At 34.7% G+C, this 17784-nt stretch overlaps 2 protein-coding genes across 4 annotated transcripts in view; one reads left to right on the forward strand and one right to left on the reverse strand.

Moving 5' to 3' along the window:
• The window catches only part of LOC127840886 (mucin-5AC-like), a 451267-nt gene that overhangs the window by 237306 nt on the left and 196177 nt on the right, over nt 1-17784 (reverse strand). The gene's annotated exons all lie outside the window — the stretch shown is intronic.
• The window catches only part of LOC127840836 (myotubularin-related protein 13-like), a 142262-nt gene that overhangs the window by 60544 nt on the left and 63934 nt on the right, over nt 1-17784 (forward strand). For all 3 annotated transcript variants that reach the window (XM_052369266.1, XM_052369283.1, XM_052369275.1), the window contains exons 6-9: nt 12668-12776; nt 13282-13395; nt 13846-13926; nt 16700-16813. In XM_052369266.1, the coding sequence (XP_052225226.1) occupies nt 12668-12776; nt 13282-13395; nt 13846-13926; nt 16700-16813 (418 nt within the window). The remainder of the gene's footprint in view (nt 1-12667; nt 12777-13281; nt 13396-13845; nt 13927-16699; nt 16814-17784) is intronic.

Genomic DNA, 17784 nt, shown 5'->3' on the forward strand with positions numbered 1-17784 from the left:
ACATGAATGACCTGAGAAGGCATAATATTATGATAAAGATACTTGTTATGGTGACCAATGGATCCCCCAAAAGGCCCTATAATGGATGTGCAGAAATAGCTTATTAAGAAAGTGGAGCATGAAATTAGGAAGATTGTACACAACAGATTTAACATAATGGAAAATTTGCATTTGATTGTAATATACGGACATATTAAACTGTGTAATATACGGACATATTAAACTATTTTATAATAATTCTATTCTCTAAGTTGTACAATTCTTGTTCTTTGCATATTTATCATCTGTTCACTTGTCATTAATATATAAAGAAAAGTCCTTGCAAAATTGTTTGAAAGTTTGTAGAAAGTCCTTGAAAAGTCCTTGACTTTGGTTGAATTGTCCTATTGGAGCCATGAGTTCTATTTTGGACAAGCAATATTACATACATGACTCATACATGTATTTTTAAACTGCAATCTGGTAAACCATGTATGTGATTGTTAAATAAAGTTTCATATGGATCATAATACAAAGCATAATGTCTATCTTCTGCTTTAAAGATTTAATCATCTGCTATTAAGTTCAAATGACATCGCAATCATATTTTCATATTTTTATTATTATTAAATTGATTTAAGTAATTACCACGTAAAACAAGGTTTTATATAACACATCGATACGTAAGAATGTTTACATTAATATCTTAATTTAATTGCCATGCAAGTAGGAAGTGATGAACAAGTATCAAGTGTTTACAATTGGTAACTGTTATCAGTTAGCAATCGATTACAACCAAAGCAATATTTTTTTACTAGTGTAAACAGATTTCTGTTTGATAATAACAGTCCTGTGCATATTGCATTGCTTTGTAGGCATCTGGAAAAAAGAGTTTGCCAGAAATAAGAGACTGGCAGTATTTCTGATGGATGTATGATTTTACTGAAAGTTTCCCTGTATTATTCTGATGTCTTTATTGAAGTTTGCAGGTTCTTCATATGGAGCACTGCACTTGCTGTACTGAATTGATGCATATGTCAGCGTCATAAGAAAAAACATGTGTGCAGAAGTTAAATCACTTGATTTTGTTGTTCTCAATATATGACATGTTTAAAAAAAAAATGCATTTACAAGTGTTATGATGTGCAAGCTGTTTTTATGGTCTGAAATTAACTGACTGCATATGTGCCCACCACAAGTTTTCTGATTATTTGTTGTTTATATTGAATTGATTGAGTGAGGTCCTTTTAATGTCTAAATATTAACCTTTCTGAAGACAGACAGTTAATATACCACATAAAAGAATATGTTTTGACAACACTTGAGACATATTTTCATGATCTGACATTCATTTGATGTTTTTGATAATCTGTAGCTATACATCATGTTTATAGTAAATTCCTCCAGAGATATTTTGCTTTGTGCATCTTTGACATGGTGTCCTCATCCAATGCCAGGGGGAATATCTTTTATTCCAGTGTTACAGACAGACACCTAGTGAAGATGTATTGATTTTCAGTAATGCATGGGACATATTTCTCTGTCTTAGGTCATACTGCTTTTACAATCATATCGTGTTATTGGTGGTATTTATGATTTCCTTGATTTATTCAAATGTGTTATCAGTAATTGTAGCTTGTACAATATGAATTGTATTTAAGCATTCATTATTTTCAGCACTTTTGACAAGGGAAGGAACAAAAAATCAACCAGAAAAAATATGTTTAGGTTGCTTTTTCATTTGCATAAAGTCCCTTTACATGATAATTGTCATTCAAATAAAATATTGCTCCTGTTCAAATAAACATGGCCCTTAATCCATTTGTTTGAAAATATAGATGTTACTATATATCAGTGACTGAATCAGCAAAAAAAGGCAAGGTCATCGTTTTTATCTTACCTGAACCTATCGTGCTTTTGTTGTTATTATGCCCCCCTTCGAAGAAGAGGGGGTATATTGCTTTGCTCATGTCGGTAGGTCGGTCGGTCGGTTGGTAGGTCGGTCGGTCCGTCCGTCCACCAGGTGGTTTTAAGACGATAACTCAAGAACGCTTGGGCCTAGGATCATGAAACTTTATAGGTACATTGATCATGACTTGCAGATGACCCCTATTGATTTTGAGGTCACTAGGTCAAAGGTCAAGGTCACGGTGACCCGAAATAGTAAAATGGTTTCCGGATGATAACTCAAGAACGCATACGCCTAGGATCATGAAACTTCATGGGTAGATTGATCATGACTCGCAGATGACCCCTATTGATTTTGAGGTCACTAGGTCAAAGGTCAAGGTCACGGTGACCCGAAATAGTAAAATGGTTTCCGGATGATAACTCAAGAACGCATACGCCTAGGATCATGAAACTTCATGGGTAGATTGATCATGACTCGCAGATGACCCCTATTGATTTTGAGGTCACTAGGTCAAAGGTCAAGGTCACGGTGACCCGAAATAGTAAAATGATTTTCGGATGATAATTCAAGAACGCATATGCCTAGGATCATGAAACTTTATAGGTAGATTGATCATGACTCGCAGATGACCCCTATTGAGTTTCAGGTCACTAGGTCAAAGGTCAAGGTCACGGTGACCCGAAATAGTAAAATGATTTTCGGATGATAACTCAAGAACGCATATGCCTAGGATCATGAAACTTCATAGGTAGATTGATCATGACTCGCAGATGACCCCTATTGATTTTAAGGTCAAAGGTCAAGGTCACGGTGACCCGAAATAGTAAAATGATTTTCGGATGATAACTCAAGAACGCTTTTGCCTAGGATCATGACACTTCATAGGTACATTGATCGTGACTTGCAGATGACCCCTATTGATTTTCGGGTCACTAGGTCAAAGGTCAAGGTCACAGTGACAAAAGTCGTATTCACACAATGGCTGCCAGTACAACGGATAGCCCATATGGGGGGCATGCATGTTTTACAAACAGCCCTTGTTTGTTATTGCCATTTGTCCATTGTTCATCATTCTTGTTGTGTGTTTTCAAAGTTTGCCTTGTGAACTCTCTAGAGACCACATGTTTTTGCTCAATTGTCATGAAACTTAATCAGATTTTTACCAATTATATCATTGCCTAGGTAGAAACTGGTTCATGTGGTTTCAAAAACATGTTCACTGGGTCAAATTTATGTAAAATTGTGTAAAATCTCAACAAGCCAAATGTTTTGCCAAATCATGAAACTTGGTCAAAACATTTAAACTCCCAAACTCCCATTATATTTTGGCCTATTTTGAAGCTGGGTCACATGGGGTCAAAACAAGTTCACTTAATTAATGTGAAATCTTGCAAATATCCTATAGGCCCCTTTTATTGCCCAATCTTCATGAATCTTGGTGATAACTCGCCCCCCCCCCCATGGTAGCTTGGCCAAGTTCTTAACTGTGATACATCCGGTGAAAACTTTTGTCAACAGGTAACATTAAAGAGAAAGCTTTTGAACAGTAAAAACTTATCAGGCCACAGTTAATGCCCAAGTTTTATGAGACTTAGTAAGATAAATTGATCCAGTGATATTTCAGTCAAATTGAAAATTAATAACCTTAACTTAGCAAAAATGATTTTGCGGAATATTTTTTATGTTGGCCAAATACACCTCACGGAACATATGTAAAGTAGATTTTCAAATTTCAAAATTGGATGCAATCCTGGCATGTTTGGATCATGTATATTTTATTTTAAGTTCTTTTAAATATAACAGCTTAAGCATTATTTCTTTTACCTATTTTTGAGTCATTCTTATAATGTTTTTCAGGTGAGATCATATTTATGCCCCCCTTTCGAAGAAGAGGGGGTATATTGTTTTGCACATGTCGGTCAGTCTGTCGGTCGGTCCGTCGATCCGTCAACCAGGTGGTTTCCGGATAATAAATCAAGAAAGCTTAGGCCTAGGATCATGAAACTTCATAGGTACATTGATCATGACTGGCAGATGACCCCTATTGATTTTCAGGTCACTAGGTCAAAGGTCAAGGTCACAGTGACTCGAAATAGTAAAAGGTTTTCCGGATGATAACTCAAGAATGCTTATGCCAAGGATCATGAAACTTCATAGGAACATTGATCATGAATTGCAGATGACCCCTATTGATTTTCAGGTTACTAGGTCAAAGGTCAAGGTCACAGTGACTCGAAATAGTAAAATGGTTTCTGGATGATAACTCAAGAATGCTTACACCATGAAACTTCATAGGAACATTGATCATGACTGGTAGATGACCCCTATTGATTTTCAGGTCACTAGGTCAAAGGTCAAGGTCACAGTGACTCGAAACAGTAAAATGGTTTCCAGATGATAACTCAAGAATGCTTACGCCTAGGATCATGAAACTTCATAGGTACATTGATCATGACTGGCAGATGACCCCTATTGATTTTCAGGTCACTAGTTATATTCTGATTCTTTTAAAACAGATTATCATAAATTTATGTGATATAATGGCCCAGTTAAAATCATGACTCACAGTTATACAAAAGGTCAAGCCAACAGTGGAACTGCAGTAGGCTGGCATTAACCCATTTATGCCTAGTGGACTCTCCCATCCTTCTAAATTGGATCAATTTATTTACAAAATTTGGGATGTCTAGTATATTAATTTCTATATTTAGAATATTTCTTACAGAAATGCCTTTCAGCAAACAGCACAGACCCTGATGAGACGCCGCATAATGCGGCGTCTCATCTGGGTCTACGCTGTTTGCCAAGGCCTTTTTTCTAGACGCTAGGCATAAATGGGTTAATTCCCAAGTTACCTTTGGCATTTAGTGATAGCAATCATACATCAAACCTTCACAATTGAAGATTTCTCAATTAATTTAAACCCCAATAATTATAAACCTTTCTACTGTTTATTGTTTCTTTTGGAGAACAAAGCTGGTCTTTATTTGAGAGGGATATGACATCCAGATTATATGGGTTGTATGACAGAGTTAACATGCCATGAATTTCCATCTTCAGTGATCCATACCATTGGTTTGTCTAAATCACAGTGAACATTGTCTAGGTTTAATGCAGATTGCTATTAAATCTGAATTATGACTGAATATAAAACAAAGTGTATAATGGTGTGCATGCTAAATAATAATTTTAGATGTAGCGATGACAGATTGATAATACAGTATTAAAGGGACCTTTTCACGTTTGGTAAATTGACAAAATTATTATTTTTTATTTCAAACACAGATAATCCGAGGTCACCGTTATTTCAAAGTATTTTTCAGGTCCTGATTTGGGTTTTTCTTTGTTTAATGTAAAATTTTATTGTTAGTCCAAACTGTTAAACCGAAGAAATCATTAATGCGAAGTGATTCTGTCGGTCCCAACACTTTAATTCGCACCTAATTATTAATCTTTAATCCGAAGTTTTAACTGCAAAACACTGAGCTTTATTTTATTTCACACCTTTGTCGTTTGCGAGTAGTGTGTCAAAAGCCAATAATTAAACCTTTGTCGTCTGGGCGTGGCGTGCTTATTTTATAATGTCGTCAAAAGCTGATTATTACTATTTATGTAGATTTGCATTCTTTAGTAGCAACGTTAGGTATGAGTAAAAATTAATTATTATTGTGGTCAAATGAAATGCATCATATATAAACTCTACCTTTTAAACAAAAATCATTACAAAATGTCTGATACAAACATAAGTATCTTTATTAGCTCGGCGGTTTTGGAGAAACAAACATAAGTATCGTTATTAGCTCGGCGGTTTTGGAGAAAACCCGAGGTATTGTCATAGCCAGCTCGTCGTATTGTCCGCTGTGCGTGTCGTGCTAAAACCTTAACATTTTGTTAAGGTTTTGAACATTGGCTCTAAAATCAAATTGCTTCCACCTACAACTTTGAAACTTCATATGTAGATGCACCTTGATGTGAAACTGTGAAAAAAAAACAAAAAAAAATGACAAGCTTTCATTTATTCAAAACTGCACCCGTAGCCGAGCGTGGAACCCATTATTCGGTGCTCTTGTATTTTATATGTTTTGATAATTTGTGCTATTCATTATATTTTATATGTTCTGTAATTAGAGAAAAATAAAAAGGAGAAAAAGAATCATTTTATTCCTCCGTTTGTTACTAGTAGAAATCTATTGCTATCTGACTAGTTTACGTTTTTAAGTAAAACAATTATTAATAGTAGCGTGTAACCGAACCATGCAAATTCTACAATGTTTTATTTTTACAGAATCAAAGAAGTCCTCTGTGAAATGTTTATTTCGAATTATCGTTAATCCAAATTTTTGTTTAACAGTCCTGATGGCTTCGAACTAACGATGTTGAAGTGTATCTATATAATCCTTACAGTATGTTTCTTATTTCTGTCCACATGTCTTCAATTGTAGTCCAATTAAAACGATACAAAATTAATATTTCAAATATTAAAATACTTCATGTGTGGGTCTATATTATTCAATAAAATATATCTTAAATCTCTGAGAAAAATGTTTAAGCAAGTGCCTGGTGCTTAAAAAAAGTTACGCTCCAGTTCCCAAGGTCTGTTGTAGACAGTATATTTTAACACGATGAATGCATTACAAAAACATAGTGTCCTGATTTTAACAGATACATGTGAACATTATTGACTTTTTTTGTACTAGATGAATTTTTCTGCAGGAAATTATGAAGTAGAAGTATGTTGATCACGTGTTGTTGTTTTGAAATACATAAGTCATGTGCTAATGTAATATATGTTTAGCTTGGCTGTTTTTGGAGAAAACACGAGGTATTGTCATAAACAGCTTGTCGTCCGCCGTCAGATGTCCACCGTAGGCGTCGTGCTAAAACCTTAACATTGGCTCTAAAATCAAAGTGCTTCCACCTACAACTTTGAAACTTCATATGTATATGCACCTTTATGAGTTCTACACGCCACACCCAGTTTTGGGTCACTAGGTCAAAGGTCAAGGTCACTGTGACCTCTAAAAAAAAAAAATTGACAAGCTTTTGCAGCCGAGCGTTGGTACCCGTTATGATGTGCTCTTGTTATAACTTAATATAATTGATTTATGAATTTTCTGTTCAGTGCATGACATATTTTATTACTGTGATAATGTATGTGATAATTGTGAATTATGCGATGGCATATTGTTAATGTTGGGTTTTAACATTATAATGGCAACCTTCAAACATCGGTCATATGATACCTTGGGAGTAATTAGTACTCAGTATCCTGGGTTTATAGATGATTTGCTGATGACAACATTTCTGACCAGGCTATGATAGCTTTTATTATGTTATTCTTGAGGGGATAGAAGGTAATCAATTATGTATTATTATAGGGTGTTGGTTTTTTGGTGTAAAGAGCATTAATTCAATTGCAAACACTTGCTAAGGGGATTATGTTTTTATTGATATTTACTGTGAAATCTCTGATATATCATTCATTATGGAGAGAGGCATGTTTTGTGAGATATTCCAACTTAACTGATTTTGGTTGAATCTATATAAAAATAATGGCATCAGTTATGGGAGCATATTAACTGGATCAGTAAAATACTAGTCCCTAACAGCAGTCCAGGGTTTTTATATTATTATTAATACCAGTGGATGTATATTTTTAGCAGCAGTAATCATAGTCATGTGTGCAAAAACTAAACAATTTGTGAAGGTGTCTGTTTACTTGGCTTATATCTTGTTAGGGATTTGATAAGTTTAAGTACTGTTGAGTGCACAAAAAGTGGTTCTGTATGAACCTGAAAGTAATTAATACATATAAGAGGATTGTCAGTTCCATGAAATTCTTTGTTCTGCTCTCTGGAGCATTTCTCTGCTTTTAAATCATTGCACATGCCATGAAAAGAAGATTGCTTTTGCATGCCTTGTCTTCTGAAATTGTCGGAAGATAGATTTTTTTCTGCAAAATTGCTTCAGAAGCAATCTTGGTGTGTGGTAAGGAAAACTGAATTTCCTGATGAATATTTTGATTTTATATTATTAGTATAGGAACAGAAAGGCCTTGAAAAAGATGTTGATGTTAAAAAAATAACTCTTTTTGACTGCAACATTTAAGACAGATAGTGCAAGCGATGTGCAGTCAAACCTGAATTCAGCGGTCAGTCAAGGGAAATGACCAAAGTGACCGTTATCCACAGGTGACCGTTGAATTCGGATCACAATTTTAAGATGGTTGGTCAGTTGGTAGTATTGCTACGTCATTACCCCACCCAGCCGTTTGCATACAGTGTAAAACAAATGCTCATTGCCGTTAAATAAGCATAATAACAGAATTTACTTCCATTGAATAATACAGAATAATATCTTATAGATTGATTTTATTTCATGTTGTTAAACTAAATCAATGACTTTATCAACACTAGTATAATTGTTTGATATGATTGTATCTCGTTCATTCAGTCACATGCCATTGACGTCACGTCCGTACAATTCTACAAAGCGGATTCGCTGTCACAAACCGATATCACAGTCGAACTGTACCGTTCTCATTCAAAGAAAAAGACGCAAAAATTGTGTTAAAATTTATTCGTTCGCAAACATCACACAAACAGCTTTTTCATTCAACAACCTCATTTAAAATACAAACATTAATTCATTATTTATAACAAAAAAACATAGCACATCATGCACAAAAAACAAGATAACTTATCACGCAAAAAACTTCAAAACACATACAACCATTATCACTCGCAACAATCAAAACAATTCACTCCACGCTAAAAAACTTGCTAAACTTCTTTTGAATACTTGACCCGATGCGCAAAGAATTCGTCTTGAAATTTCATGATGGAGTCAAGCATTACCTGGTTATTCTTTGACAAAGCAACGTTCTTTAAGCGATCGATGTACTGGCACGTTTTGCTGACGGAGCAGACGGTGCTGGATGGTGGAAGTGCAGAGTACTAATAAGCGGTAATTTAATTAGCGATAATTGCTTTAAACGTGTCACAAACGCTGACATATTTTATTTTGAAGATACCCCCACAATTATCCCCGGAAAACAAAGCTTCTCAACACCTTCTTATTTGTTTACTCGCAGCGGGCCACTTTTATTATTTCAAAGACAATTACTGCTATCAGACGCTTTAACCGCAAAATAGACGGACAAATGATGCGCTGTGTTTTTAATTTTTGCGACTCGAGGCGACTGATGCGTGATCGTTGATTTCAGTTCAAACACGTATTACGGAGTGGACTGTTTTTATATAATTGTTTTTATATTTTGTTTTAAAGTAAACAATTGTGTAGTATTTACTAAAGCAGGAGATCTTTATTATTTTTAACTTTTTTTAAAATGTGTCCAATAGTGCGCTTTGATTATTTGGTATTTTATTTTAATTGTGAGTTTTGATTATGTTGTATTTTAAATTTTTACATTAATATGCTCCTTCTAATTTGGCAATTGTTATACTAAGATAATGTTTTATTTCAAGTACACTACAAATTGAAAGGCCAAACTTCATGATTATGGTCTATTATTGGTTAAAAGAATCTCCCAACATGTAATCTTCTTGGAAGAATATGAAAGCTGTTGCTGTCTTTATTTGCCTGGTTAAATATATTGGCAGTTGCTCTTTTAGCAGACCATTAACACAAGAGCGGTAGAAAGGGATCCTTTTAAATTATTTTTAGATGAAAAAAAGATACATCATTCATGGCCATGGTATCAGGTACAATGCATTCGATGTATTCCCAGTTTTACTCCAGTTGGTTGAGATTATATTGGCTGAAGTTCAGTTCAGAATGTTATCGTAGTGGAATGTTTATTAGATTAAGTTTATCTGAACAGAAGTGGAACAATTTATGTAAATGGTTTAGCAATTTCTTGATATAAATTAGTCTTTTCGGAAATGTTAAGAAATTGATTAAAGATCAAGATGAAGCATGCTCAGTTATGGAGGTCTATGTTTTGAAAGTTAATTAGTTCTGGACTCTTTGCCTTAGTATTGCAGGCATTCCATGAGAAAATGGCTAGATTCATCCGCATGAAGTGTTGTCCTATAGCAGAAAATACCTTTTGTGAACAATGTTTATACAGGGTGGCACTTCCTTCTCCCCATGGATTTGTCTTTTAGAACAGGCTTCTAAGCAACAGAATTTACCTTAAAACAGTAAATTGGTGTCTTAAATTAGCCTTTGTGGACTTACAGAATTATTTTATACACAATTGATCAGGTGAAATGGTTTTTCTATTTTTAGAAAGCTGACCTTGACCTGACAGTTCCTTAAATGCATGGATAAACTAGATATGTGAGCTACCTGCAAACAGAATATGAGCTCATAACAGGCTCTCAGTAATGCATTTTTATTAAAGATTATAAATGTTTATGCATATTATCAGGAAAGAAGAAACAACAGCTTGTAGGCGTATACAAAGTGAACAAATTAGAACATAGGAATAGGTCAAAGTAATTTTACTGGATGGACATGACAAATGCTACAAAACATACTGGGTAAAGATACATTCCACTGTTGCCACATGTAAGAAAATGTTGATGTTATCTTTAAACTTTCTTGTGGATGAAAGTGAATTTATTCAGTCCATATTAATTGACTTCATCAAAACCGTCTCAGACTGCGGATCCACATCAGCTCTCTAGTTTATAGATCACCAATAATTGGTGGATAAAAGGTTCACCATACTTCTAACATTTCATGAGCCTGGTAGATCAGAATTCTGATACCTGAAGGCTGCTGATTTTCATCACCTGTGGTAAATATTTACTCCAAAAGAATGTTGTTTTGAGTGAGAAGCCTGGAGGAATCTGGGTTTCAATATTGCTATGTATGATACCTATACAATATTGATCATAGTTCAGACTTTTAGTATGCATGTATTCCAGAGTAATTTGAAGTGGTCTCAAGATGATAGTGAACCTGAAATAGGTCATGTACATGTAGGAGAAATAAAAAATATGAATGCAGCATTTACATGAACATTCAAAATGTGTAGTTGAAATTAAAATGAAAAAACTATTTTTGTACAATGATTTAATTTGTTTTATGTGTCATTTATCATGGATAGCATATAAATATATTTTTATTTAAATCTTACAAAATATACCAAATAAATTGTTAGTATTATCTTTTATATTACTTTTGCTTCTTTTAAAATCTTGTATGATACACAAACTGCACATTATCTGTCTAAGATTATTATATCAATGAACAGACCTGATGGGACAAATTATTTGGATTTGATTGATAATATCCCTAGAGTTTTCCATTATAACTGAATCAAAGAAGACATTATGTCCAGAAGTAAAAGAGGGGAAAAACATTTGTCTCCGGAATTATTGATGTGAATTATTCCCTTATACTAAACTGAAGTAAAGCAAAATTTTCCAAACTGCCATTATAATGTTATTATCTAAAAAATGCACAATGTTTCTTGGCAATTACAAAGGGGTTCTTTGTTGCTTTAAGGTGTGATAGTCCTAAACATTTTCATTGAAGCTTTAAAAAACAGTCACTAAATAGTTCCGTCAATCCCCAGAACTCACCTCACTTTGCTATGCTGTATGATCAACTTTGGGAGATAAGGTTACTAACAGTTAGTAGTAATAAGGATACATCTAATTGGTAATTGGCTAGCTGTCAATTTGTGGACAAAATTAGGCAGACGAAACCTGAAAATTTATTTTTGCTATGCAGACATTTCCTCTAAATGAAAAATAGCAACACATGGCGAGTTTTACACTTAACTACGCACTTGCAACAAACCCCTTTTTCCCAGACTGAGGTTTAAATACATTAGTGAAGTTCAGCATTCTGCATATCAAATACTTATATTAAGCTAGATCCAACTGGTTGCATCTGTCTTGCATTGATTCCTGCAATAAAGGCAACGAAGAAGACCAGATGGCTTGTAAAATTGGGCTCTGTAAGCTGTCAGAAGGAGAGAATGTGTGGGTCATTGAATGGCTCATTGCAGACAAATGGCACCAATGGCAGATTAATATCATACAAGACTATTTATGAGGGTCTTGATTGATAGGTGGTATCTTTCATTGGTGCCATGTTGTAACTGAGTTTTGTTTAAAGGGACCTTTTCTAAGATTTTGGCCTGTATTGAAATTTGTCATTAAATGCTTTATATTGATAAATGTAAACATTGGTTCTAAAAAGCAAGAATGAAATTAAAGAAAGAAAAAAAATGAAACTCATCTTGGCTCGAACCACAGACCCCTGGAGTAAAAGTCTAACACTTAGAGTCCACTTGGCCATACGTACCCATACAATGAGAGATGTATTTTATACTACATATAAGCAATCCTCGTAGTGTCACAAAATAAAACGACAACAACACAACTCTCCAAATTATTCTATCGTTTCGCGTTGCAATGCATTATAATTTTCAGGTTTTTAAATCGTCAAAAAATGCATATAATGGATATTTGAGAGCATGGTAAATGCTCAGTATTACTGTTTTCTCACAAATGTCGTAACTACAACGAAAATGTGCGAATCTGAAACATTTTATTTAATTTTGTCAATTTACCAAAACGTAAAAAGGCCCCTTTAAGGGGAAAACTACATACGTTTTTAAAATTAAATTTCTGAGAGCATTAAGCCAATATTAGGCTAAAGTTCCATGTATAATATGAAAAAAAAATCAGCTCAGCTTATTGTTCCAATTATACATGTGTGTTCTTGTTGTTTTTGTAAACCTTTACATAAATATTGTAATTTTGAATTTGTAACATTTATTTCACTTTCCAGGTATGTATACATCCCGATCCTGCCATCTGCTCTACTGGAGGTGTTAAACACGCCGACCCCGTTCATAGCAGGCGTGCACTCCATACACAAAGAGGACATCAAGGAACTGGTATGTGGCCTTCTTTTGCCCTCAAACACTGGCTTTGCCCCTGGATTAAGGAGCACAGCTCTAGGCTTAAAGTTTTGTCATGATCTTAAATGTACCAGTAATAAAAAACTACGGTACGAGTTGTATTAGAGTATGGCTCCATGGCACTGAAAATGCGAACGATTGTGAATCAGTTATGCTTTCAGCGACAACTCGACACGCTCAGTTGGCACTGGTTCTACGACATATGGGATATATTTAACTTTTATGCCAACATCTCCTACTTTTTTGAACACATGAATACTTATGAATACAGTAAAATAAAGTAAATAAAACATGAGCTTGTACCATAATTGCAATGTTGTTTTGATAAAGTGAAATTCATATTGACCCATATGCCTGAATGGTAGACATGTACAAAATTATTGACATAGTGAATGTAGATTGCATATGTTCTTAAAAAATGACTTTTTTGGAAACTATTTCAATATTTCAGCAATGTACATTATAGTGCTGTATATTTCAGCTCGATGTGGTTGTTATCGACCTTGATGGTGGAAGTGTACATATCCCAGAATGCATTGTTTTACCCACAATACCAGAGCCTGTGCTCTCACGCACCATGAAAGCTCTCCATATGGTATGACCATGCTTAAATGGGATTTGTCTACAATAATGTAATCTTTGATTTCAATTACAGTATGATAATTTTGATTAAAAAACAACAAAAAATTCCAAAAAATGCTTGAAAAATAAATATTGTTGGCATGGACATAGGCTTGAATGACAAATTTTCTTTATTTGATATACATTTTTTTTCCAAGTGTTTTGATGTACAGCAATAAAGCAAGGCCTGCATTTCTATTTAAAGCCAGAGTTATGAGAATCTTAAACCTCTAGTGACATAAACTAGGAGTATTAACCCAATTTAACCCAATCATGTCATGTTTGTATATGTTTTTTACACAATTATGTAACAAGTTTGGCTATTCTATTGACTTTTTGAGACTCAAGACTTACAAGACTTACAAAAACAAAACATTTGCCACAATCAGTAACATTTTTACAGCACTTTGCACTCTGTTTTCAGATACTTCATCAAGACCTGCTTATGGCGGACCTAGCATTCCCTCCCTCACCATGCAAAAAACCTGTGTCATTAGAGCAAAAGGTAACACTTGTACAATCATATTTAGCTTGCATATTTTTTCTCTCCCTGATTTCTAAAGGGAAATGCACATACATTATTATTGTTTACATGTATACAATAATTCACCTAGGTTTTTTAACCAGGTTTTTCGAAGAAAAAAAGAAGAATGTCTGCGGCGGGCTGGCGGACGGGCTGGTGGGCTGGAGCTCTGGTGGGCTTGTCAAGCTTGTCCGGGCCATAACTCTGTCGTTCATTGTCAGATTTTAAAATCATTTGTCACATTTGTTCACCATCATTAGACGGTGTGTCGAGCGAATGAATTACGTCGATATCTCCAAGGTCAAGGTCACAATTTGAGTTTGAAGGTCAAAAATGGCCATAAATGAGCTTGTCCGGGCCATAACTTTGTCGTTCATTGTCAGATTTTAAAATCATTTGGCACATTTGTTCACCATCATAAGACGGTGTGTCGTGCGAAAGAATTACGCGAATATCTCCAAGGTCAAGGTCACAATTTGAGTTTGAAGGTCAAAATGGCCATAAATGAGCTTGTCCGGGCCATTACTTTGTGATTCATTGTGAGATTTTAAAATCATTTGGCACATTTGTTCGCCATCATAAGACGTTGTGTCGCGCAAAAGAATCACGTCGATATATTCAAGGTCAAGGTCACAATTTGAGTTTGAAGGTCAAAAATGGCCATAAATGAGCTTGTCTGGGCCATTACTATATCATGCTTTGTGACATTTTAAAATCATTTGGCACATTTGTTCACCATTATTGGACGGTGTGTCGCACGAAAGAATTACGTCAATATCTCCAAGGTCAAGGTCACCACAACTAAAAATAGATTGATTTTGAAACAACTATGTAACTATGAACAATCGGTAACAAGACACATTTTGATTTTGAGTTGTCTTTGTTTATCAGACTTTTTTTATGCCCCCCTTCAAAGAAGAGGGGGTATATTGTTTTGCACATGTCGGTCGGTCCGTCCACCAGATGGTTTCCGGATGATAACTCAAGAACGCTTAGGCCTAGGATCATGAAACTTCACAGGTACATTGATCATGACTGGCAGATGACCCCTATTGATTTTCAGGTCACTAGGTCAAAGGTCAAGGTCACAGTGACTTGAAATAGTAAAATGGTTTCCGGATGATAACTCAAGAATGCTTAGGCCTAGGATCATGAAACTTCATAGGTACATTGATCATGATTGCAGATGACCCCTATTGATTTTCAGGTCACTAGGTCAAAGGTCAAGGTCACAGTGACTTGAAATAGTTAAATGGTTTCCGGATGATAACTCAAGAATGCTTACGCCTAGGATCATGAAACTTCATAGGAACTTTGATCATGACTGGCAGATGACCCCTATTGATTTTCAGGTCACTAGGTCAAAGGTCAAGGTCACAGTGACTCGAAACAGTAAAATGGTTTCTGGATGATAACTCAAGAATGCTTACACCTAGGATCATGAAACTTCATAGGAACATTGATCATGACTGGCAGATGACCCCTATTGATTTTCAGGCCACTAGGTCAAAGGTCAAGGTCACAGTGACTCGAAACAGTAAAATGGTGTCCGGATGATAACTCAAGAATGCTTACATCTAGGATCATGAAACTTCATAGGAACTTTGATCATGACTGGCAGATGACCCCTATTGATTTTCAGGTCAATAGGTCAAAGGTCAAGGTCACAGTGACAAAAAATGTATTCACACAATAGATTCCACTACAACTGACAGCCCATATGGGGGGCATGCATGTTTTATAAACAGCCATTGTTTTCTAATTGAAATCAAGGTCAATTTTACACAAGGGGGTTGACAATACACATTTTGAATTGTCTTCTTTTTCAGTCTTTTTTCAACTGAAAACCTGGTTTTGTGACAATTTTGTCCCTTGTTTAATAAAATAATAATAACAGCATTTTCTTCAAAAATGATTTGTCTATTTTATATTATTATTGTAGATTCCACTTAATTGAATATCGGATAATTGGATAATCCGGTTAATTGAATAGAAATTGAAAACACCAAACCATTTGCATCTCCTACCATTGTTAAAACTCCACCTATTCTGCGAGGAAATATGGCGGATTCCGATTACTTGAATAGCCAATTATCGATTGCACACTATACTAACCCAGCCAAGAATCTCTTAAATCTCCAAGGATAAGCATCGTATCAACGATTTTGACAGACACGCTCCATTGACTGCCTTTGTTTTCATTTCACACCATGCATGTATGCAGCGTCTGTCAAGCATCACGTGACTTACAGGTGTAGTATGCGGGCCAAGTACAATGCAAACACTGGAGTATTCGGTCAAAACTGACGCAAATCACAGTTTGCAGTTAGGCGCAAACTTTTGAATGCAAACTGTCGAGTAACATTTATATTATGTATATTTTTATTTTACAATAAAGACTTTGCATAATTTGATTAAATTTTACACAAATCTTAAAGCATGAACAAATTATATGACGTTTTACACAAAAATTAAGTAAAAACCGCTTTTGCATTAAAATGGTCATCACGATTTGTACATGCATGTCAGGCCTTTGATGTCCCAATTGTTATAGGCCAGAACTTCATTTGTAAAACCTTCAGCGTTAGTGGTGTGTCTTTTTTGAAGACTCTCTTGATAAGGAAAGCTGTTTTCTTTTTTTTTTAAGCAAGCTATTCATGCTTTTTGATTATAGTTGACACTATTAACAAGACAAGTCCAAAAGGAAATCTGCACTGTGCTCATGCAATAACATTATGATTTACACTATTTTCAGGACAAGGAAATCCGTGCTGTGTTCATCCGTATGCTGTCTGAATTGCTGACGGGGTACCGGTCATGTCTCACTCTAATACGCATCCACCCTGAACCCTTCATAACTTTTCATAAAGTAAGTGTTCTTCACATGTCAGTAAGTTAATGTTCCTTGATAATTCATATATTATTTGTTCCTTGACATTTCATGTAGTAGTTGTTCCTTGAAATTTCCTATAGTAGTTGTTCCTTCAATTTTAAATTGTAGTTGTTCCTTGACATTTCATATAGTAGTTGTTCCTTGACATTTCATATAGTAGTTGTTCCTTGACATTTCCTAAAGTAGTTGTTTCTTGACATTTCATATAGTAGTTGTTCCTTGACATTTCATATAGTAGTAGTTCCTTGACATTTCCTAAAGTAGTTGTTTCTTGACATTTCATATAGTAGTTGTTTCTTGACATTTCATTTAGAAGTAGTTTCTTGACATTTCATATAGCAGTTGTTCCTTAACATTTCATTGTTGTTCTTTGACATTTCATATAGTAATTATTCCTTTACTTTCAAATTGTAGTTGTTCCTTGACATTTCATAAAGTAGTTGTTCCTTGACATTTCATATAGTAGTTGTTACCTCACATTTCATATAGTAGGCGTTCCTTAACATTTCATTGTTGTTCCTTGACATTTCAAATAATAGATGTTCCTTGACATTTCATATAGAAGTTGTTTCTTGACATTTCATATAGTAGTTGTTCCTTAACATTTCAGTGTTGTTCCTTGACATTTCAGATAGTAATTGTTCCATCACTTTCAAATTGTAGTTGTTTCTTGACATTTCATATAGTGTTTGTCTCTTGACATTTCATATAGTAGATGTTATTTGACATTTCATAATAGTTGTTCCTTGACATAACAAATAGTAGTTGTTTCTTGACATTACATATAGTAGTTGTTCCTTGACATTTCATATAGTAGTTGTTATTGACATTACATATAGTAGTTGTTCCTTGACATTTCATATAGTAGTTGTTCCTTGACATTTCATATGGTAGTTGTTCCTTGACATTTCATATAGTAGTTGTTCCTTGACATTTCATATAGTAGT

The sequence above is a fragment of the Dreissena polymorpha genome, chromosome 1, assembly GCF_020536995.1.
Source record: "Dreissena polymorpha isolate Duluth1 chromosome 1, UMN_Dpol_1.0, whole genome shotgun sequence".
Lineage (NCBI taxonomy): Eukaryota > Metazoa > Mollusca > Bivalvia > Myida > Dreissenidae > Dreissena > Dreissena polymorpha.